This window comes from Ictalurus punctatus, chromosome 5 (genome assembly GCF_001660625.3).
Source record: "Ictalurus punctatus breed USDA103 chromosome 5, Coco_2.0, whole genome shotgun sequence".
Lineage (NCBI taxonomy): Eukaryota > Metazoa > Chordata > Actinopteri > Siluriformes > Ictaluridae > Ictalurus > Ictalurus punctatus.
This window is the reverse complement of record NC_030420.2, coordinates 28,614,718-28,639,448: the sequence shown is the minus strand read 5'-3', so window position 1 is coordinate 28,639,448 and position 24,731 is coordinate 28,614,718. Positions and strand designations below refer to the sequence as shown.

Here is a 24,731-nt window from a genome sequence, read left to right as displayed (position 1 = left end):
GATAGATAGATAGATAGATAGATAGATAGATAGATAGATAGATAGATAGATAGATAGATCATAGATCATAGATGATAGATAGATGATAGATAGATAGATAAACAGATAGATAGATGATAGATGATAGATGAAGATAGATAGATAGATAGATAGATAGATAGATAGATAGATAGATAGATAGATAGATAGATAGATCATAGATCATAGATGATAGATAGATAGATAGATAGATAGATAGATCATAGATGATAGATAGATAGATCATAGATGATAGATAGATCATAGATCATAGATGATAGATAGATAGATAGATGATAGATGATAGATAGATGATAGATAGATAGATAGATAGATAGATAGATAGATAGATAGATAGATGATAGATAGATAGATAGATAGATGATAGATAGATAGATAGATGATAGATAGATAGATAGATAGATAGATAGATAGATAGATAGATAGATAGATAGATAGATGATAGATAGATAGATAGATAGATCATAGATCATAGATGAAGATAGATAGATAGATCATAGATGATAGATAGATAGATAGATAGATCATAGATAGATAGATAAACAGATAGATAGATGATAGATAGATAGATAGATAGATCATAGATGATAGATAGATAGATAGATAGATAGATAGATAGATGATAGATAGATAGATAGATAGATGATAGATAGATAGATAGATAGATCATAGATGATAGATAGATAGATAGTTAGATAGATAGATAGATAGATAGATAGATGATAGATAGATAGATAGTTAGATAGATAGATAGATAGATAGATAGATGATAGATAGATAGATAGATAGATGATAGATGATAGACAGATGATAGATAGATAAACAGATAGATAGATGATAGATGATAGATGATAGATAGATAGATAGATAGATAGATAGATAGATAGATAGATAGCACTCTAGTCGAAAACCAGAGGTCTGCCTCTTAAATAATGCATCAGACTCTGGGCTTGCTCCTAATTCCCCTGTTAAAAGGGGAATGTAGAGATTGGACATGGCAGCATTTGATGGATGAGCGCTCTGGGCCGGCTGTCTGTTTGCTTTGACACACACGGTCCCACTGCGGCAGCCTGCGACTGCGAGTGTCGTCTGTGTCTTTCAGAAAGCGCCGAAGGACAGTAGAATTGGAGCTGCCAGATTTGTTCTGAGTGACGAAGACGAGAATCGAACCTCCAGCTTTTTTCTCCTCAGCAGATGGTAAAGTCACACTAACCACGAAGCAGTTCTGAAAATGATTTCTGAAAGGGAAAACATCATCGAGGGCTGTGTGACATTACCTCACATACACCCTCAACTTGCCCTTGCCTTTTTCCCCTTGGGGTGTCCCTCCTGCCTTCCTGCACTGGGCTATATCAGCTTAAGTGACGTTTTATTTTTAGCGATCTGATTGAATTTCCTTCTTGAAAACAACACAAAATGGCTGTTCACACAACTACTTTGTGTGTAGCCGGCTACCTCACACGCTCCTACATCAATCTTTGCTAGCCAGCTTATGTTTGTCTGTATTAATGATAAGTGCGGTGTCTTTTGAAGCATCTGGTGTCCTAGGTTTTTCACATATCATTATGTGAGTATTTAATAAGTTAAATACGAAAACACATTGCATACATATGAAGAATAACTTGTGTAAATAGTTCACAGAAAATAAAAGTACATGTACTTGCATATGAAAAGCTACTCAAGTTCCAGTGACTTCTGAACATGATGGGAGCTGGTCAGAAGTTTGTGGACACCTGAACATCAAACCTATATGTGCTTGCTGAACATCCCATTCCAGATGGAGTCCCCCTTTTCCTGTTATAATAACCTCCACTCTTCTGAGAAGGCTTTCCTCTCGAGTTTTTGGCGTGTGGCTGTGGGGATTTCTGTTCATTCAGCCAGAAGAGCATTAGTGAGGTCATTAGTGAGGTTCAACATTGTTCCGGTTCGTCCCAAAGGTGTTCAGTGGGGTTGAGGTCAGGGCTCTGTGCAGGACACTTGAGATCTTTCACTCCAACCTTGTCATGCTGGAACAGGTTTGGGCCCTTTAGTTCCACTGAAGGAAAATCTTAATGCTAGAGCACACTAAGCCATCATATACAGTCCAATTGTGTGGGTCCAACTTTGTGACAACGATTTGCGGAAGAACCACATACTGGTTTGATGGTCACGGTCAGATGTCTACAAACCTTTGGCTATATCGTGCATAATCAATGACGGACTGGATTCATATCAACTGATCAAAATTATTAAGGACAAACACTTCAGAGTGTGTCACTGCATGTCTACAAGCATAACACTTAATCCTGGTTAGTTTTGTTGTGGATCCAGTGGAACATATCCTGGAAATGCTGATAGAAATGCAGGAAAACACCTTGGATGAGATTTAGAGCATTAGGTTCCCACATAGGAGCAATTTATTGTAGACAATCCACCTAAAAGCATGTTTTGGGGAGGTGCGGCGAAAGCAGAGCTCTCTGAGGAAACCATTGAGAACACAGGGAGAACATATGAAAATTAAAATGATTCATTCATACAAGGTAACGTCGGCTTTATTTTCTTGACTTGGAAACCTTAGTAGAAATATTCTATCCATCCATTTTCTGTACTGCTTATCCTACACTGGGTCGCAGGGGAGCCTGGATCCTCTCCCAGGGAACAAACCGGGGAACATCCTGGATGTTTTGCCAACCCATCACAGAGCACAATCACACACCCATTCACACACCCATTACCCACTACGGACAATTTGGAAATGGCAATCAGCTTACAACGCACGCCTTTGGACTGGGGGAGGAAAGCAGAGCACCCCAAGGAAACCCTTGAAGCACGGGGAGATCATGCAAGCTCCACGTACACAGGGCGGAGGCGGGATTTGATCCTTCAACCCCAGAGGTGCGAGGCAAATGTCTAGCCCAGCCCCCCACCCGAAATGTTCTATCAATTATAACAAAAAACAACATTATTCTATATGGAATTGTTTACAAATGGCATTGTGGGAAAACAACTGTTTATAGTTTTTCTCACTGGCGTAAACACTTTTCAGAAAAAGTGTCTCTGCTATCAAATGTTTTAACACCTTTCTCAAAGCCATACACACTTCATACAGTGTGAACAAAATGCAACGCTGGCGTTAAAACCAATGAGCAGGCTACTGGAGAATGTAACATCAAAAGCCCAAATTTCTACAACAAGCCCACTGTTTTTCACACTGCACCGAACAATCGAGATCACAGAAATCACAAAGTGCATTCTGACAGCTGAGCGGAAGACAACCGAGCTTCGGTTAGTGAAAATCATTATGCCAATGTGGAATAACAGTCTGATATTTATTCTGGTACTTAGAGGAACTGCTTTGCATATTAATTACAAACTATTTAACCCATCACTCTATCAGCCAAAACCAAAACAATGGATCTGTGCAACATTTTTTCAGTATTTTCCTGTGAATATACAGTATGTTGTGTGTTGTCTTCTATTCAAGGATGAAAGCACTTGAGGGCATGCTTTTATAGGAAGATAATCAAATGACAGGGTGGTGTGATGTGGCCTGATACGGCGCATTAGTATTAGCACCCTTAAATTGATTTCTTTTTTAGCAGCTACTGCATAAAGAGCCTCTCGTTTTTTTTTCTTCTCTTGAAGTTATTAACACACACACACTTTTGTTTTCTTCAAACAAACAAAAAAACCCCACCATATCAACAATAGTTCTGTGTAAGTTGTAACTATAGAAATGATAAAGCATTGGAACAAACACAATAATATAAAGCCTTGTAGCTGGTATTACTCTCAGAGATGCTGTTACAGAAACTTTATGATCGATCAAAAAAGATTATGGTGTGACGTTGTATTATGTGGCGGGGGGGTTTGTAATGGCGATTCATCGTTTGGCCACAAGATGGAGCCCGAGTAAAAACAATCAGCTCTTACACACCTCACAGTAATCAAGCACTTCTTGCACACAACACATTAATAATTAAAGACTGAAAATGTGTAGAATGAGACACGTTTATCTTTGCATAATAGTTATATAAGTAGCTTATATAAGTATAAGGATATGGCTATGTTGTACTTGGTAAACTATTTGCTCTACCACTGAGTATATTTTTAAATTGTGTGAATATGTGCACCATGGTGCCACTCCAGGCTCCCCTGCAACCCTATGCAGGATAAACTGTATGGATGGGTGGATGGATGTTTGCTTTAATCATATTTATATTTATAAGGGACCAGTGAAGGCGAATATAATTACTTTTTCCTAATTTAGGGCCAAAATACAACTGCTTTCTTTGTGATTCAAATTTCAGGGACAAAATTAAGTTAAAATGAGTAATGTAAGTGACATATTAACAAGCTTAATCCCAAATGAGGCTAGTGGTAGTACATTTACAGCATTTGTCAGACAGCCTTATCCAGAGCAACTTACATTTTATACAACTGAACAGTTTAGGGTTAAGCCCTTGCTGAAGGGCCCAACAGTGGTAGGTTGGTAGTGCAGGGATTTGAATTCATGACCTCCCAATCAGGAGTCCACTGGCTTAACCACTTAGGTGCCACTGCCACCTAGCAGCAGCAGTAGCAGTAGCAGCAGCAGTAGTAGTAGTAGTAGTAGTAGTAGTAGTAGTAGTAGTACAAATAGTAATAGTTGCAGTAGTAGTAATAGTAGGAGTAGGTAGTAGTAGTAGTAGTGGTGGTGGTGGTGGTGGTGGTGGTAGTAGTAGTAGTAGCAGTAGCAGTAGTAGCAGTAGCAGTAGTAGTGGTGGTAGTAGTAGTAGTAGTAGTAATAGCAGCAGCAGTAGTAGCAGCAGCAGTAATAGTAGTAGTAGTAGTAGTGCCGGTGGTGGTAGTGGTGGTAGTAGTAGTAGTAGTAGTACTAGCACCAGCAGTAGTAGCAGTAGCAGTAGTAGTAGTGGTGGTGGTGGTGGTAGTAGTAGTAGTAGTAGTGGTGGTGGTGGTGGTGGTAGTAATAGTAGTAGTAGTAGTAGTAGCAGAAGCAGCAGCAGCAGTAGTAGCAGTAGTTTCGTTATTATTGGGTGGTACAGTGGGTCACAGCTTCACGGTCTCTGTTTCGATCCTGAGCTCAGGTTACTATCCGTGTTGGATTTTCGTATCTTCTCGCGGGTCCACATGGGTTTCCTTCGACTCTAAATTGTCCCTGAGCGTGAATGTGAGTGCATGGTGCCCTAAATTGGTCTGGTGTCCCTTCCAGTGTATTCCCACCTCGGGTCCAGTGTTCCTAGATTAGACTCAGGATTCAGCGCAACCCCGTTCAGGGTTGAACGAATACATTTCATAACAGCAACACCCCTAATCACAACCAGAAGTCTCGGAGTGTATTGAAATCAGATAATGCCAACTGATTTGTGTTCTCGGGAATGGTGTTGCTATATATGTGTGAGAATGACGGTATCGGGACACATGTTGGTAGAGAAAATGTGTCCTGGGGGTATGAAATATCTGTCGTTATTATTATCATACCAAGCACCAGGTGGTGCTGTTTCCACTGCAGGCTCTGGTTACACAGTGGACAAAACCGCTCACTGAGAGTCAGAGAGAGACACTCTGAGTGACTGACCGACCAGTCTACCTTCTGCTACGATGCTGGAATAACACAGAATCCACACTGTATCTAACATCTAGCCCATATTTACCTGGAAGATGTCTGGGAAACTCGACAGTAAGCAAGGTAAGCGCGAATTCTTCTGCAGGTTTAATCTTCACTGCTGTGAGAGCTCAACAGCTAACTACAGCTAGCTAACGAATTTGGACAGAACCTGGATGTGGATACGACCGAACTGGAGACCACAGCTAGCGTCTGAGAGCTTTGTAGCGTTATAGCTTTTAGCTTTGACCAGAACATCGCGGATACATGGTAGAAAACGACAGGTTTATCAGCTGGCTATCCTTCCCAGCTCATGGTAACAGTTAGACGGCTAAACAACAATGGTTAATCGCTGATTGGTTAGCATTAGCGGTTAGCCGCTCAGCCGGTGGGTGTGGACGGCGGGGCCTTAGCTTACACTTGAACAGCATAACCTAGGTGTGTATAAATATATACACATTTTAACCTTTTATATACGACACTTTTATTCTAGCGTAGCTGTTTTAACTTGGGTGGTCAGCTGTACTACTAACCTGAGAGTCTTGTTGTTTATTCAGGGAACGAACCTGTAGCCTGTTCATAAACATTTTTGTTCCTTTTCTTTTTTAAAATAATTTTTAATCCAGTAAGAAATACTCTTTTTTTTTTTTTTAAATAAACATTTTCCATTTTAAACCTGCTTATATATTTGCTCTAAATAATTTACTTGGTATACTCCAGCGTCTTGAATGATGCAGAATCCCAAATGACATCTTATTAGGGGTGAAGTGCACTCCACAGAGTGTGTATGCTATTATTCCACACCCTTGTATAGGACGCCTACGTAGTGTGAAAGGATCGATTTGGGATCCGACTGTGATGTGTACAACAACAGCGTTAATAAGTTGTAATAAATGGGCAAGCAGGATATACTTGGAAAATATAACTTATCTGATTTAAAATAAATTAAATAAAAAACGTAACGGGTTAACTGTTAAAAAATATGATACTGCATTTTTTTTAAACTGACTCCAGAGTAGAGGGTCATTATCATACTCTACATAACTCTCTTCACCTTTATTTATGAGTGAGTCAAATCATGAGTTGTGTCTAGAGTCTGGTTTTCAGTCCTGGGGCATTTATTTTTTTTTGGTGGACTTGGATGAGTCACACACACAAACACAGAGAAAGAAAGAGAAAGAAAGAAAGATAGTTTGTTACCTCCACAGCACTGCTCAGGTTCAATAGACTAGACTGTAGTCTCTAGACTCTAGACTTGGGCGAGAGTTGGGCTGCAATTAAGGATTATTTTCATAATCGATTAATTGGCTGATTATTAAACCCCCCCCCCCCCCCCCCCCCCATTGATCGGATGTGGGGGTAACTTTCGGTACCTTTTTATTTATTTATTTCATTTATGTCAAATAAAATTCACACACTTGAGTGTTACAAATATAAACTTCAGACTAAAACTTTACACGACTGTTTGTCCCATTATATAAGACTGAAAAGAACCCAGTACACACGCACACACACGAGAATATATATAATTCATACAGGACTGTAGTTCAATTCAGTGCTTTTTGTGCATCCATAGAAAAATGCATGAATACTTATAAACTAAGTATATAAACAGTACTGAAGAGAGTTATTGTTGGTGACTCTGGGTATTTGGCTAAAGCTAGCGGCGTCACATTACGTGCGTATGACGTCATGCGCCGTCGACTAGGAAACGACTTATACTTCCGGTTAGTAAAAAAAAACGCTAGTGTTCTATTTGAGAAAAGTGGGGGCCGCCAGGGGGCCTCAACAATTTGATGTGAAAAATAAATAAATACATGATTTTCTCTTTCTCACTCTGACAACCACACACACAAAATCAATTCCTAATGTAATGTAAAGATGCAAAATGTAATTATTAATTAAAAGGGGGGGAGGGGGGATATATTCAGAAGTCTGTATTTTTAATGTGTTTTAAAGACATCTTGCAAAAGGGGGGCCTCGGTCAAATGTTAATGCCATTTGGGAGGCCTTGCCCTGGAAAAGTTTGGGAACTACTGCACTAGACGGTAGAGTACACAGTGCATAGTGTAAGTGTATAGTACGTCATTTGGGACACAACTTTAGTATTTACTCTCCGAAGCGTGTTTTCAGAACAGAAGTAATGTAGTGAGTAAATGTACCATGTGCCACTTGCAGACTGACTAATCGATCATGACATTCGTTGTCATATTAGTATTGATTTAGAATTGTTTCTGTTTATGACCTCACTTATTCCTTTTTCCATTCCTCATACTGATATCAGAGCGCTTGACTACCTGGCGTTCCTGAAAACGTTCCAGTACCGACTTTATTTTCGTGTGCTTTCACATATGCACTGTGTAGTCTCTGTGAATCAGACCCTGTTGCCTTTTTTTTTTTTTTTTTTCTTTGTTGTGGTTTAATTGTACTGATGAGACAACAGCGATTTCACAACCGGTCCGAGAGCGATGTCCAGTCCCGAGTGAACTCTAATGAGAAAGCGATTCAACGCGGTAGAGATACAACCGGGTTGTGGAAATGTTTTTGGTAGGTGCGAACTGGTGAACTGAACCATGAGGAGCCAAAGGACAGCACTGTAGCAGTGCAGAATTCTGGATGTTTGGACGAGCGAAGCAAAATAGAAAAGAAACGACGGGTACGATACCGGAAATGTCTCAAATGCAGACTCCGTGTCTTGTTATTGGGTGGTGATTTTTTTTTTTTTTTGGTGATTTTTCTACGCACGCTTTTTGTGTTGCCGTATTTCTGACCAGCGAATGAAAGAATTTCAGCCTCACGTCCGTCAGACTGCGTTTTTCTTTTCTTTCCGGTTTGTTGAACAATGTGCGACCAAACGGCAAACAAATCAAAAGCATTGCTTCAAAAGTATCTTCAAAAAGTATGGAGGTTATTTTTGCTCCTTTTCAGACTTTGCGAGCGGAATTTTAGCTGTCAAAGAGCTGTTATTAAATGAGCGACTCTTTCCAAGTCCAAGAACTTGGACTAAATGCACACTTCTGTTTAGAGTGCAACATTTAAGGCCGGACAATCTTTATAGAAGAAAGAGTCAGAAGCCCAAATGAAACCAAATCTATTTGTATTTGAGTTACTTCCTCAGTTCTCGGCCGCCCGAAGCAGTTCTTCCTTCTTTTAGTATTGTTTTCATTAGTCAAGCGGGTTGGCCGCTTACTCAGACGTTGAGGAAGTCGGCTTTCATGGGTAATTTCACCTGTTAACTGTAACACTTTTATCAGCTAGAATGATCAGTGATAAGCTTGGGAACTTCCCTCCCTTTTCGACGGTTTAATAACATGGTTAGACGTGTATCACAGTCACAGCTGGAAGTCTTACTGGGACGAATCTCGTTGTGGCTCCGAACGTTCACCTCATACTGTACGCCCCTTAAATGTTAGCTTTGGGCCCAGAGCCGAAGAGGTCGTGCGTTCCGTTTCACGTAACCGTTCGTGCCGATGTGGCCTAGAGCTCTTCAGAGGGACTTCCCTACCACATTAGCTGCTTATCGTAAACTAACCATGTTCTGTCAGTTACTGAATGTTTTACTTTGTGTATTATATTCCCCTTTAGCAGTGCAGAGCTGAGTGTGTTAGGCGTCATCTGGTCTGCTACCAGTTCAGCACTCTCGCTCCGAGGTGCAATGTGTGGGCTCTGACGTGAAACTCCACAGAACACCCACACTAACCTCAAGCTTCGTTTACTTGAAAGAGTCGAGGAAATTTCCCCTAAATGGCTTCCTTCACAATAGCGGCATCACCAGAACTCCAGTGTGGCCTGCTTCGGCTCAAGTGTCTGAGCGAGCAGCACCGCTGTGACCGATTCAGGTCACAGAAGAGGATCTGACTGCACACAATGGCCACACACTCTCCCTTCTTCCTGCTTCCCGTGTGTGTGTGTGTGTTCTTGAAGAGCATAAAAGGCTGAAATATCATGCCACTCTCGAGCATGAAAGCTGCTCCTTCTGTCTGTTTATATGCGAGGAGGAGTTATGAGGTACAACTTGCAGCCTTTTATGTGGCCATGTTTGGGTTAAAGTCGTTTCATCAAAAGGGCTGTAAGTCTCTTGCTAACTCTTAAGCAGAGATATGCTTTGCTTTTTACACGCAGGCTAGGAGCAGCGTACAGTACGCGTGACACCGATTTCGCCATCAGCAGAGTACCGCCCGATTTTTCTAACCACTAAGTTAATTAAGTTAATAATGTTTTGCCCTTATTTTTTCACTAATTTATTCTTTGCCAATTCCTCCCCCCCTCCTTCGTACAAAAGCTACCAAGATTCCTAACATGGGTTTCCGTGAGGCACGTGAAGCGAGCGCTGTCCGCCCTCTTCTACGTACATGAGCCCACAGACACTGGCTATTGTCTCATGTCACACTGATTGACCAAGTGAGAGAGAGAGGTGGCATGCCACCCCTCGCTCCCAGAGAACACTTTTGCTCTCTTGGACTCTCAGCCAAAGAGACTCTCTTGAACCCATGGCTGTGTCTTCATCTGGATTTGAACCTCGTGATATCCTGAGGAAAAGGAGAAAGCTTTTGTTACACCACTCAGGAGCGTATTTATATATTCCTCATAAAGGATACTGCCAGTTAACGTGATCTGGATAAGCCTGTCACGATAACTACTTTTGTTTGCCGATATATTGTCCCAGAAATAATTGCGCTAAACGATATTCTCATTTTAAGACCGTTTTATGCCACTGATATAATGATTAAATAATAGCATAATACTGCAAGTACACCCTTTACAAGCGCAACAAACTTTTAATTCTTAAGAGTATTCAGGGTGCGTTTAGGCTAATAAACCTGCTAGTAAAGCTCGTCAGTTTACCGCTGTTCCTTCACTGTTCAGCTTCAGCTCATGCAGATGAAGCGGCTCAATGCCTGACATTATCGACTGTGACTGGATTGTTCAGAACACTGGAACAAGTCTTTCTAGATTTTTCCTCTTCCAAAAGATGTGCATTCGAACGTGCGTTTTTATCTTAAAATAAAATAAAACTCACCTAGTGGTCAGTGGTGTAATTGCAGGGGGTCCGTGGGAAAGTTTTAAAAAAGTTTAAATAATATTATCTATACGTTTTTTTTTTTGTTAAATGTATCAAAACGTATTCAAATGAGATGTTTTAAAATGAATCGGTTTGGTTAATCGCAAATATCACGTCAGCTGAGCTTACGATCATTCATTGATGGATTTATTTAAAAAATTATTTACAAATGAAAAGATAATTTGCAAAAATCCCTGAGTGGTAGACAAGTTCAAATATCGCATTGCTGGACAAAATAAACAAAGGATAATTCAGAGAGTCAAATTCAAATCACACCAACAATAAAATGTAAAAAATAAAATCTTGAAATGTTTTGATTCAATTTCAATGTTAATATTATTCATGGTAAATATTAATAAAAAAACATGTATAGAAATGACTGTTTAATATGTAGCCTATAATTGCTGTGGAGTGAGGGGGGTCCCTGTGGATTGTTCGAAACATGCTAGGGGTCCAAAGCTCACAAAAGGTTGAGAACCACTGGTCTAGTGTATAAATTTCAGAAAGGTAATATCGTCTGAAATGGAACACGTTAGTTTTTTCTAACCTGAAGTTTGCGCCCCCCTATCCCCCCCCCTAACCCCCCCCCCCCCCCCCCCCCCCCGATTAAAAATAAATAAATAAATTATCGGCCAAATAATCGATGATGAACGTAATCGCTAGTTGCAGACCTACTGTCAAGTCCACATATAGTACGACAAGTCGATAACGTAATTATCGTGACCGGCGTAACTACGGACCAGTCAAAGATTTATACGTGTGAGCAGGATTATAATGTGTGTGAAGAAATGACCGTTTTCTGTTCACTCAGAATGATCCCTCTGCTAGTCCTGCTTGTCTGCTCCAACTGGATATTGTTTTCAATAAAACGGAACAATCGTGAATATCATTTTAACCATCATTGTGCAGCTTTACCAAGACTTTCTTGTTTGTTCCCTCTTTTTTTTTTTTTTTTACTTCTCTTCTTCTACTTCTCTCTCTCTCTCTCTCTCTCTCTCTCTCTCTCTCTCTCTCTTCTCCTCTCAGACTCCCAGCGCTCCAACCTGCAAACCTTCACAATGAGGCTAATAGACAGATTTCACTCCCCCAAGCCAAAAAGAGTGCATTCATCAAAGAAAGCATCAAAGCCTTCAATAGAACGAACTGTCAAGGCTCCTGAGAAGCAAGAAACTAAGGTAGCTTTGTGTGTGCACTGCATGTATACTCCGGCTATCATCATCATCACATTTGCGCACTTTGCTGGCCTGTAATCCACCTCCACTTTTTCCCGGTTTAGAATCTCAGTCGGTTGGAAGAGAAGGAGAAAGAAGTGGTCAGTGCCTTGCGTTACTTCAAGACGATCATTGATAAGATGGTGGTGGACCGGAAAGTTCTGGAAATGCTTCCCGGCTCGGCCAGTAAAGTGTTGGAGGCTATCGTGCCTGTAGTGCAAATCGACCCCAAGATTCTGAAAAGGTAGGGATTTTTCATTTTATCCTTTTTATATTTTCGTGAAATGAAAAATGTCCAAGTCTACTTCTCTTCTAGCTGGACAAAGATTTTGACAAATACATTTCTCTCATATTAGAGGCTCTGGGATATGTCAGATTCATCCTCTCCAGCTGTACACCACATGTTGTCTGGACCGAGGCCACGAATTCCACACTTGCATATGATTTATTTGTTTTTGTTTTTTGTTGCTCGATATTCTGACTCTGGCTGTATTTGGTCCCGCTTCCTGAGGTATAACTTTTGGTTCGTCTTTGTGCAGTTCCTCCGTGTCGTCCTGCCTCAGTCGAGTGTATCAGAGTCTGGCGAACCTCATCCGCTGGTCTGATCAGGTGATGCTGGAGGGAGTGGACCTGGAGGAGAAGGACACTGTTGCAAATGTTACCAGCATCATCAAAGCAGTGCTGGATGGGGTGAAGGTAAAGCTTCACCATCATATCTCTCTCTCTCTCTCTCTCTCTCTCTCTCTTTCTTCATTTACACCCATCAAGCACTCCTGAATCTTCAGTTTTCCACTCGGTGTTCTGTTGAAATGATGTGGCCAGTAATGATACTGTTTGTGGTTTCCTGCAGGAACTAGTGAAGCTGGTTTTGGAGAAACAGCAGCTCCCATCCCCAACATCGCCCACAGCCAAAAATGTGCCATCAGTCATCAGCTCAGAGAGGTGAAGGACACCAGCACTCCACAGCCTTGTTTACAATGCCTTGCATAGTCTAGTATTACCCTGAAAATACCATGATGAAGCATGGTGGTAGCAGCATCATGTTGAGAGGTACCTTTGGCCTCTTGGTTGCTCCCAAATGAGGATTGTCAGGATTCAAAACTCATGATCTGCCTTCGATAAGGCGAATGCTTTCATGTTGCGCCACTCAGGAGCCCGAAATCAACAGTTTTTACTTAATCGGGTCGTCCCTGACATGCTACGTTAAAGGAATTCCAGCCGTCTTTTCCGCTTTTGTTGATCGTCCCATGTGAATTCCTTTTGTGAGGTGTTTTTGATCATTGAAAATATATATATTTTAGACATATGTCTGATAAGTATTTCTGCACCTATGAAGTTGTGACTGTAGTGCACTGAAGTCATTGACCGCCCACATGCCATGCATTCTTTACACACTAACACGATTCTGCTCGTTTCAGTGCTCCAGAGCCTCCTGTTATAGAGACAGAAGATGAGAGCTCGACAAACTCGTCTGCACTGAGTCGTTCCTCCGAGGCCCTGACTGACGCCCCCTCCACCGAAGAAGCAGCGCCTCCCAAACCCCCGCTCCCTGGCCTGAAAGTGCCTGAGCACTGGTAAGTGATTCACAGCTCCTACTGTCTCTCACTGTCTGCTCCTGAGAAAAGCACCAGCTGCCGTTGCTTTCCTTGGCGAATTCGGGCAGATCGCGAATCCAGATGAGTTTGCAGATGATCATTCGGGTGTTATTGTGTAGTTTGGTTTCTGTTTGGATGCACGCTGAGAGCCTGTCGGTTTCACTGGATGCAGCTCGAAGCAGGGGAAGGCTGTGGCTTTAGCTACGCTTGAGTTATATTCTCTCCAGATGATGCGTAGCACTTTCACTCAAATGTGCGTGTTTGCAAGAAGCCTTGATGGGAAGGTGTGAAACAGGCTGTTAAAAATAGTGCGCTTCTGTAGCACTTGTGTCTTTGTAGGGGTGTAGAGACACCTGACGGTATGGCCTCCATTTCCTCTGACAAACTGCGGTTTCAAATGATGTTTTTAGTTTGTTTTGTTTTTAAAAAAAGAAAAAAAAGGTTATTTTTCTGTAGCAGGGTGTGCGTCTTTCCTGTAGCGGGGGAACGGTATGTGCTCATGTCAGATGAAGGCTGGACGTAATTAGTCAAGTGAGCTCACACGATATATCCTATATGATCAGATTCATAACCTTTTTCTTTTTTAAATAAATATTTTTAAATCATATCCTACATGATGGTGAACTGAAGTATAAAATCAACCCAATTTTTACCCTATGTGGTATTTATTTTCCTTGCTCTCCTACCACATGATGGTTGAAAAAGCGGAGAGGATGAGGTATTGCACGTTCGCTGCATGTTTTCCGTCGTTCACAGTGTGGCTAGGCAAACCCACACGCTATCCACCCTCTTTCGCATACATGAGCTCAAAAATACCTATTATTGGCTACTTTTTTTGGGGGGGGGGAAGGCGGGAGAGAAGCTGTTTGTGTTGGTGAGATTTATTATTTATTTATTTTCCAATGGAGCTGTATATAGTGACTATTTATTATTACTAGGGGTGCAACTAACGATTATTTTTGATCTTGATATTATTTTTATCTCTTCAGTTAATCGATTAGTTGGATTAAAAGGCCAATTTTTATTTTCTGTATTTTTTTTTTTTTCCCCCAAAATAACATTTTCAGATTCTGATCCATTTTGTCCTTCAAACACTGAGCAAATTGAAGGCTGTGAAAAAGTTATTAAATGTATCTCTGTGGGCTGTGCTATACATTGTGCAAAGGATTTAAAAAATATATATATATTAACGTTATATTTTGAAAACAAAAAAAACAATTGATTGTCCACAAGCTTTAAAGCAGAAGTTAAATCACTATATTAAAAATGATAAAAGAAAAGAAAAAAAACAAAAGCACAAACTAAGTGTGAACTGGTAAGAGGTTGAATGTTCTGCAGTAACACACACACATTCACTCATCTGAACACAGTAACGTTCCTTTACTCTGTAAATGTACGACACTTCTTACATTTATATACAATACATGTTATAACCCCATTAGTTACTGCTCTCATTAAAAAAAAAAAAACAGAGTTACTTTAGTTTCTAAATTTATTAAAGTTATTGTTTGATCGACGCGCACACGTGGACACGCGCTCATTCGCTGAAGTTTAACAGAGACTCACTCGCTGTCACGACGAGACTTTATGAATTTGTAACATTTACAGATATGGCTATAAAGGTTTCTGTGCTGAAGAAAACATGTCCGGAACACATTAAACAGCACACACATCTGTCGCAGCGTCTGACACGACAAGCCACGTTAATACACTTACGAGTTTGTTTGAAGCGCTTATTATAAAACGTTCTCATTTTTTGGAACGACCTGGATCGTGCACTTTTACCTCAGCAGCTCACTCTGTGACCTCCGCTGTTTCTCAGATGTGTTTTATTCATAGAAATGCGTTTTTCACCATCATGAAGTGAGGTAACGTCACCGACTGGTTTTATCCACATTGACGTCATTGACCCGACTAAACCGTAATCAAATCCGTTGTCGACTATTTTAATTCTCGATTATTATAGACACGTTGTTGCAGTCCTAATACTTTCGTTCGGGCGTGGGTTCCCTTATGACTGCGGTTCCTCTTAATGTTTCTTCCTCTCAAAGAGTTTTCCCTTGCCACTATCGCCTCTGGCTTGCTCGATCGAAATCTAACCCTACAACCAGATTTCTGTAAAGCCGCTTTGTGATAACGTCTATTGTTAAAAGCGCTATTCAAATAACATTTGAATTCTAATTGAAAGTGAATATGTGCCTTCTGGACATTTTGTAGGCAGTATCAGGTTGTGCCCTTTTCAGTGCACACGCCATGGCTTCGCCGTGTCTCCTGAAGTGAGCAGCGAGGGTTTGAACTGCACACTGACCGGCAGGAGAGAGGGGGGTATTTATTACCAACACGTTTAACGAGAAACAGTGGAAACGAATTGCCGAATCTAGTTGCACATCTGACAGGGTTTTGAAAGTGAAGCTGCGTTTGATCCAGAGGTCTCTGTGGAAGACATTAAGGCTGGAATGAAGACTATGTCCTTTTAATTATTCGTCTGTCTGGAGAACTGCGTGGTGCAGTCTGGAATGAACGTGTGAGGAAATGGCACTGGTGATAGTTACAGCACAAAAGATATATATATTTTTAAAATGTAGTATTAAAGATGAATAATAAAAATAAAAAAATGTCCGTAAAATGTTAACCCTTACGTACACCGTGACTTTATAATTAGGTCAGTAGTTACGGACTGTAAAATGTAACTGTATTGCTTCAAATGGACTTGTGTACCGTCGTTTGTCAACACATTGTAGTGTTAACGTATTTTTTAACTCACTCTTTATATTCAGGTGCATTAACATGGAGTTGGTTATGTGCAATGCTTTTTTTTTTTTTTTTTTTTTGGGCGAAAAGAATCTTTCCTTGGCCTGCTTTTTTTTTTTTTTAACCCCCGAGTGTACTTGATCAACGTCAGCCGTATAGCTAGTCATTTCTAGTCGGTTATAATCCCGACCAGCTCCCTAGTTCACTGATCAGGGAGTCGGCCATTTTAAGGGCTGTCTCAATCGCAAAATCCTTCCAGTGCACTGGAAAACCAGGGAGCATCGATGCTCGCTATGTTCCCTTACTGGAAATGACGTCGTCATATTTTCTGAAGCCTCTCAGCTCGGAAAAACAAACAAGCAAACAAAAAAAAACCTCTCACCCAACTTCGTCTACAAATGTAAGTAACTCGTTATTGTTGTTGCAGCTCTGAAATGATTACTGACTTTACTGACGAACTTTATTTGACGTTCTATATATGGTTTGTTTGAGTCCAATGACTTTTAAGCGTTTAATGATTTTTTTTAAAAAACAAAAAAAATCCACTAGCTTGTCTCCACTAGCTTGTCTCCGATCTTGCTTGAAGTACCATGAGAGAAACGTGTGCGATTAAGCTAACAGATTTATATATATCCTATAATGTCAGAAAGATATCGGTCCTGCGTGTTGTTGATAAATGCCACTGGCGAAGTTTTACCTCGCGACTACATTGTCATGTCGACGGAAATCAAGCCATCAGTGCCCCAATGTGTTGTGAGCCAGGGTCTTTACCAGTGCCTGAACTTGTGTTGTACATGATATACTGACTCAACACCTAGAGAGCTGATGTGAGACGCGCCCTAAGACGACCGCTGATATGATGCTCATCTAGGAGGACGTTATAAGATGAAGCGACAAAAAATGTTTCTATTTAAGCAAGCGAATAGAATCCTGTTATAGATTTTGTCCGTGGTTTTATAGAGAGAATCTCATATAGTGTGCCAAATAAGCTTAAAAGATATACGCTGTGCAAACCAGGCTGATCGCTGCCTGTGTTTCTGGAGTTTAAAAAAAAATTCCCTTCTTCTTTCATACAGATTGTTCTCGTAGAATATTTCACCTGCCTTGTGAAACTCCAAGTAAAACTTTCGCTTGACTTTTTCATGCCTAAGTTAGCAGGGGAAAAGCCCTTCGATTATATCAGATTATATCTGTAAGACCTGATGCAAACGCTGACATCATTATCATATTCGGCTGATTTTTATCTCATTCATGAAGCTTGAAAGATTCTTGGTTCTGACGTGTTCACATCCTTGATCGCTCATCTCGCTTCATTTCGCAGTTATGACGAGCACAGGCACTGATATCGAATCCGAGTTTCGACTTCCTTTAGACACGTAACGCGACGTTTAATCGGGAGCGTGGAAATATTTCACGACATGCGGCCCGAATAGCGAGAGGAGTGCGGGTATTACATCCTCGACTATTAATGAGCGCTTAGGACTGAGAGACGTCGCGTTCCATTTTGATTCACGAAGCCGTGTTGCTCGAACATAAACGTTCGAGGAATTAAAAATGAATCCGTTTCAAATTGAGACCCGGTTAACGCTTTGATTTTATACACGCTACTGTTTCTTGTCGTCGTCGTTAATATTTGATGCGATGACCGAGCATTTTGTTCTCCAGAGCTTTGGTTTTTCAATATACAAATAATATTGGAAATTTAATTAAACTTGTCCGGGTTTTTTTATTTTCTGTCACTAGTCCCCCAGCTCTTCCTCCTAAGAAGCGCCAGTCAGCTCCGTCTCCTACCCGAGTCGCCGTCGTTGCTCCGATGAGCCGTGCCACCAGCGGATCGAGTCTTCCTATCGGCATCTGCAAACAGGTGTGTACATGCCAGCAGGTGTTTCTTTTAATCTATTGCTTCTAGAGTCGCATGATTTTTAATTCACTCTATAGGTGAAAATCTGTTTTCACTTCCTGAATGTTACAAGCTGTTATCAGAAAATAATCAAGCTTGGGTGGGAATGGTAATCATTGATTTTTATTTTCCTATAATAGCGTGCCCTGGAGGGTTTTATTCCTTATTTTTAGAATGAAAAAACATTATGCGTAAAACCTTAAGGTTTTTATAAATACTGCTCATGTCCTGTATTTGTGCGACGTGAATTAACACCGTCATGCATATATATTTCTTTCAGGACTATGATGCAGATGGTTTACAGCGGCGCTTTTCTGGTGGCAGTCACTCATACGGTGGCGAGTCGCCGCGCAGCTCTCCCTGCGGCAGCATGGGTAAACTGAGCAAATCAGACGAGCAGCTGTCCTCTCTGGAGCAGGACAGCGGACAGTGCTCTCGCAACACTAGCTGTGAGACGCTAGGTGAGGCGTTTTCTTTCAAACACGTAAAACCTTTCTTTATTTTTTTTCTTAAATATAAATCTACACTTCGCTAACTGTCATCTGGCTTCTCACTCAGATACAGCAGAGTGCTACGACCCAGACTATGACTTCCTCAGAGAGGACTTGTCCAGCGTGGATCAGATCTCTCTGCCTCCCGGAAGCTGTCTCAGCCCCCTACCCGAGTCCCACCGTGAGCCGTCCTCCTCCCCATGTCCGGGCCAGGTTCCGTGCGGTTCTGCCTCTCTTCATCACTCCACCGCTCCTTCTCCGCACACCCTCATCACCCCTCCTGCCCTGCCAGAAAAGAAGCGGCGCAGCGGCAACTCTCACACACCCTTCGACGGCCTGCCGTCTCGAACCCCCTTCGAGCGCCTGCACTCCCATTACGACAACGTCGCAGACGAGGAAATACCCGTGCCACCGTTCCCTCTGTTCCCTCTCTTCGCCCCCGTGGTCGGATATGGGGTGGACTTTGTCGCCCCTGAGAACGCTTCCGTGCCTCAATCTCCTCCACCGCTACCCGAGAAGAAAAGCAGACACAGTGAGTATTAGGGTGTGGGATTTCTTAAGAATTTAAATTTTAGTTAGCAGTAATTCTGCAGTAAACAAACACGTTTCGATCCCTTAAATCATTGACGTTTAGTCCTTGAGCCTGGGGGGGTGGAACAGGAGGCTTTATTTTTAATGGGAATGTTTAATCTGTCAAAGATGCACCCTGATTAAATGATATAACATCGGTTGCACAATAGGAGAATGCCTCGCTCAGGGTTATAAAGGCAATGCACCGTAGGATCGAACCTGCAGACCTTCAGCCTCTCGTCAGTCGTGTTATCCACTGAACCGCCTACAGCGTTGGGTAGTACATGCTGATTCCTGCAAAACGCAGCTTTTCACACATTCAAAAACGAGAACTGGCAAATAGTCCTTGCTGCAAAACAGGAAGTCCAGGAGGTGGAGTCGGAGCTGATCCAGCCCCTCCTCACCTGGATGAATTCAAGACAAAAGTCCGGGAGGCTTCGACATCTCGTGTGTGTTTCAGGCGAGATAAGTGTGCTTAATGAATTCAGTGTACGTTGTTTGGGTGTTCGGGCTTCGGTTCCACATCCTGGAATCCTTAGTTCTGCAGCATGGACTATACAGGAATATAAAAACAATGCATGTCCTTGCAAGTAACCAGTCAGCAATGCTGCTAGCCCCGCCCACAAATTCCTTTAATTCAGTGCTAAATTTACGCAGGTACCTTAAACAGTACAACCTGGAACCTTTTGGCATTGGATTGATAAAAAGGTACAAGTAGGACAGTAAAAAGGTGCCAGATGGTTTGGTACTGCAGCTTTTCGGCTCCGTGATTATCTAAATATATAGATAGAACAATGAACGCTGTTGTGCGCTGAAGTTATGGTATAAAATGTTCCCCAGATTTTTCTACCAGTCTCTCACGTGGTGTTTTTTTTTTCTTCTTCTTCTTAAGGGATAGTGAAAAGGTGATGTCAGATCTTGCCTGAAGGCAAAATGGCTTAATGAGTGTGTCAGTGAAATCTGCAAGAATATGTTTGAGGCGTAACTGTTGACACACAGGAAATAACCTCACACCAGGCATCTCTGAGAGCCGACATTGTTTGGGCGGGAAGGGTGGTGGGTGGGGAGATGATGTAATACTCTGCATGCTAACTGCATGCTGTGTAATAGCGAGGTTTATGCACAGCAGCAGCAGCTGTTTATTTCTAATAGTTTTATTAGAGATGATTCCCTCCGGCATGTTCTAGGTCTGAAGGGAGATTGTAAGAACTGTAGCTTAATATATGATCTGTATGTTATCAGGATGAAACGCGGATGATTTGGCTACAGCTTATGATCCTCTTGTTACTTTGACCTCCATTTTATGGAAGTCATTAAACGTGGGCCAATGAAAATTAACCAGATAGTGAAGTGTGTGTGCGCGCGCTTGTTAGTGAAAATGTGCATTCGCTAACACCTTTTGCTTCGTAACCCGCAGTCCTGAAGTACATGCAGTTTATGGAGGATTACTCGGAACCGCAGCCATCCGTGTTCTACCAGACGCCGCAGAGCGAGAGCATCTACGAGCAGCGCAATAGGCTCATACAGGAAGTGTACGGCTTCAACGACTCGTTCAGCAGCAGTGACTCTGTGCACGAGCCCCTCCCCCCTCCAGCGCTCCCACCCAAACAGAGGCAGCTGGTGAGCTCCATATGGTGTACACACTCGCTCTCATTCTCTTTTCCTCTCACAGGAACTCGCTGTCATACTGATCACGCAAACATTCCGCATGTTGTACACACAAGCACGCCACACACTTCGAATCGTGCACTCAGGCTCAGACGCAAGTGCACGTGAGTATTAATGAGCCTATATTATTATCCTGTTGCAGACAGAATAAATGTTGACAGTGATGATACAGCACGCGTTCGTTTCATATTAACCGAGTGAAAATATCTTAAAGTCCCTGTGAAGTGCCTTAAACTTGTAGCGTTGTTCGACATGTTCATACAATTTCCACTGAAACAGGAAGTCAGGGAGGGATAAATCAATCACCCCCCCCCTTTAACTAGACAACAGCATGTAGCTTAACTCACAGCCCAGGCTAAGCCGTACCTAACAAAAAAAAATTTTAATTGGAAAAAAATTTACGTGAATGAATTTATGCCATTTTCTTCATAACTGACTTACAGTTGGAAAACTGAATAAGACGCGTGCGTTCTAACGGCAAGAAGCCGAAGTGCAGCGTGATGCCATCAGGGCTGCCGAAGTGCAGCGTGATGCCATCAGGGCTGCCGAAGTGCGGCGTGATGCCATCAGGGCTGCCGAAGTGCGGCGTGATGCCATCAGGGCTGCCGAAGTGCGGCGTGATGCCATCAGGGCTGCCGAAGTGCGGCGTGATGCCATCAGGGCTGCCGAAGTGCGGCGTGATGCCATCAGGGCTGCCGAAGTGCGGCGTGATGCCATCAGGGCTGCCGAAGTGCGGCGTGATGCCATCAGGGCTGCCGAAGTGCGGCGTGATGCCATCAGGGCTGCCGAAGTGCGGCGTGATGCCATCAGGGCTGCCGAAGTGCGGCGTGATGCCATCAGGGCTGCCGAAGTACAGCGTGATGCCATCAGGGCTGCCGAAGTGCAGCGTGATGCCATCAGGGCTGCCAATCCAGACTGTACATTTTCAATGCATGTATCGTCTAAATGCGAATTCTAAAGGCTGTCATATTCATCCAGAAACCTGCAAAAGTTCAATTTTGATTTCATAGCGACTTGAAGCTTGTTGAAGAAAATTATGCTGGGGCAATATCATAATTTTTATCGTTTGATTAAAAAAAAAAAAAAAAATCTGATTCACCTTTTTCAACTTCATGCAGTCTCTACACAGGATTATGTCCTCCAGCACACACCCCAAATGTAATCCTTTTCATTCTGTGTGCCTTTACATGCTGAAATTTATACATTTTCTACAATCTGGTTAAACGAAAAACAAGAAAATTACATTTTCATTCCAAATCCGATGAAGGACGTCCACCTACTTCTACATTTGTAACCTAATCGACTCATGGGAAACATTACTTACGTGCAATATCAATCACCTATATTTAAATTTTTATTGCATATTTATAATAATATGTGAAAATAAAATAATAGTAATAATTTTAGGACATTTAGCCAAATTATAGAAAAATGGGGATTTTTTTTTTTTTTTTTGCCATTAAAATCCTTACATATTATAATATTGCGACTTGTGACAGCAGTAGTTAGTGTGCACCCTTCAGCTCTTCTCCTCCAGGCTTCTGCACAGTGGTGTGTTTGGCTCCCTCCCTCTGTAAACAGCAGTTATGCATTTAATCATACTTATTTTGCTTTGGATTACTATGTCACAGCAGGCGCGCTCTCATTAAGCCCAGTCTGCGCTGGTTGATGTGACACACTGCTGATGTGTCATCGCTTTTGTTTTTTCTTTCATTCCGAGTCTGTTACACATTTCATCATCTTCCTGACTCAAGCATGGTGTGTACCTGCTTGTTTGTGAACGTGCCAGGTGTGTGTGTGTGTGTGTGAGTAGGATAGAGAGAGACAGACAGATACTAATTAGTCCCATAGTGACGTACATAAAAATAAGAACCAAAGCTCTAGAGAGAAGCACAAGCCCAGGAGAGGTGGTTCAGGATCAGATGTGGGTTTTGTTCTCAGGTTATTGCTGATACACCACAGCACTGTTGACTTCTTGAATGTGATTGGTTGGAAGGTGTTGATTAATTTTCTACAGTAGCTCTGGCTGTAATTCAGATCACAGGTTTCTATTAATTTGCTTGCTCTAATATACTATTCACAGGAACTAATATGAGGATACTCCACATATCAAGGGTTAGTAAATAAACTGATTAAAAAAATATGTTGATATGGTGAGGTTTTCTCTAATGAGATTTAGGGAAAGAGTCTCTAGGTGCATAGATACCCTATTGTTATCCTACCTTTTCTTAGTAGGGGGCCAAGCACTGAAGGTGCCTAGGCAACCTATTGCTATTCGGCCTTTCCTTATCCACCGAGTCTGGGTGCTTGGCCCCCAAAAATGCTGCTTGCAGCTTTAATTGGAGATATTTTCCCCTGAGACATCGTTTTTCCATACTCTGATATCGGTTTTGTAGTATCAGATCTACCGATAAATGTATTTTGAGAATTGCGTGCAGAACTGCCATTTATTTATTTATAACGGCCATTAATGCACAAATTAGGTGTTACATAAACACTTGACATTCTGTTTAAGCAGCTTGGTGCTAAGAAATAGAGACAAACTCACGGAGTCACGTAATCTGTTTACCTCATCAAATCTTTTATTTTATTTTATTTTTTTTTAAAAGACACTTTAGTAACAGTGCACTTTTATTTTTTAATTTTTTTTTGCACTCTTTCAGACCCCAATAACTATCTATAAATAGATTAAAAAGTACGCCATGTGAGTCTTTAATTAATAAAAAATATCATCTTTAATCAAATGTACTGTTTCCTGTCGCTCCGTCGTGTTATGTATTCCTTCATCTGGTGCATGAAGTGGTGGTGGTGTTGAATTTACGACTTCTTGTTAATATTTCCTTTGGATATTTCCTGCACTATACAGGAATATGCGCTATAATCCTTCAGGAGGAAAGCCGACCGATATGCGGAGAGAGAAGCTAGAATAGTCTCGAATATCCTGTCTGTGCACTTCTCTGTTCTCTTCTGAGCTGTGTGAGCGCCTGAGGATGAGACTGACCTTCAGTGCACTGTGCTGACTGCTGAGGTTTGCACAGTTTGGACACTGCATCTGTTTAAAAAAAAAAAAAAGTGCTGATCCTGCTTGTATTGTTGTTCTTTATTTGAATCTCCCTTGTGACCTGTCTTGCACTTTAGTGTTTATTGTTGAAGATTCAGTGTGACTCAGCAAGAGTAACTACAGGTGTGTGTGTCTGTGTCTGTGTGTGTGTTTAATCAGGTGTAGGCGAATTCAGCTTGCCACTTATTTAATACTAAACCATAGAGTGATTGTTTTGTTTATTCTAGCCTGTTTAGGAGCAAAACACTTGACGGTGATGACGATGATGGAAAGGAACAGCCCTTTTCTTTTACTTTGTGCATTAGAAGTCTTCATAACTTTTCAAACGGATTTCGAACTCTCTAATCTGATTGGTCAGAAGGCGTTGCTTATCTTTTAGTATACATTTTCTGTCTTTCGTACGTTTTCCCACACTGGGAAAGACTTCGGGATGTAGTACTTTTTTTTGCGCTTTGTAAGTAACATGACGAGCTGAATAAATGTATTTTTTTTTATTATTATTATTAACCTCGAGAGAGAAAAATAAGTCTAGTAAAGGAACAAGTGATTATAGTTGCCATCACACAAGGAATAACCTGTTTGACGGACGGTCTATGTTGTACCTATAGAAGCATAGGGTACACAGTGTCGTTCTTTAATTAAAAAATAATAATAAACAATAGTTGGCAAATTGCAGTGGTATAAGGGGAATAAAACACATGCACACAGGGTGTAAATAGTAGCATGTTGCAGCACACCGCTGCAATGTACATATATATACTAGCAAAACCCTTGTTGATGATTTTTCCTGTGACAGCAC

At 41.5% G+C, this 24,731-nt stretch overlaps 1 protein-coding gene across 4 annotated transcripts in view; it reads left to right on the top strand.

Annotated features, from left to right (window-relative positions):
• The first annotated feature begins 5,528 nt into the window (after positions 1–5,528).
• The window catches only part of rapgef1a (Rap guanine nucleotide exchange factor (GEF) 1a), a 36,615-nt gene continuing 17,412 nt past the window's right edge, over positions 5,529–24,731 (top strand). For 2 of the 4 annotated variants that reach the window (XM_047155715.2, XM_047155714.2), the window contains exons 1-10: positions 5,529–5,707; positions 11,712–11,860; positions 11,962–12,140; positions 12,436–12,592; positions 12,747–12,838; positions 13,315–13,470; positions 17,986–18,106; positions 18,423–18,603; positions 18,701–19,165; positions 20,621–20,823. In XM_047155715.2, the coding sequence (XP_047011671.1) occupies positions 5,680–5,707; positions 11,712–11,860; positions 11,962–12,140; positions 12,436–12,592; positions 12,747–12,838; positions 13,315–13,470; positions 17,986–18,106; positions 18,423–18,603; positions 18,701–19,165; positions 20,621–20,823 (1,731 nt within the window). In that variant the 5' untranslated portion in view covers positions 5,529–5,679. The remainder of the gene's footprint in view (positions 5,708–11,711; positions 11,861–11,961; positions 12,141–12,435; positions 12,593–12,746; positions 12,839–13,314; positions 13,471–17,985; positions 18,107–18,422; positions 18,604–18,700; positions 19,166–20,620; positions 20,824–24,731) is intronic. The other 2 variants (XM_017468736.3, XM_017468735.3) reach the window with 1 other exon arrangement.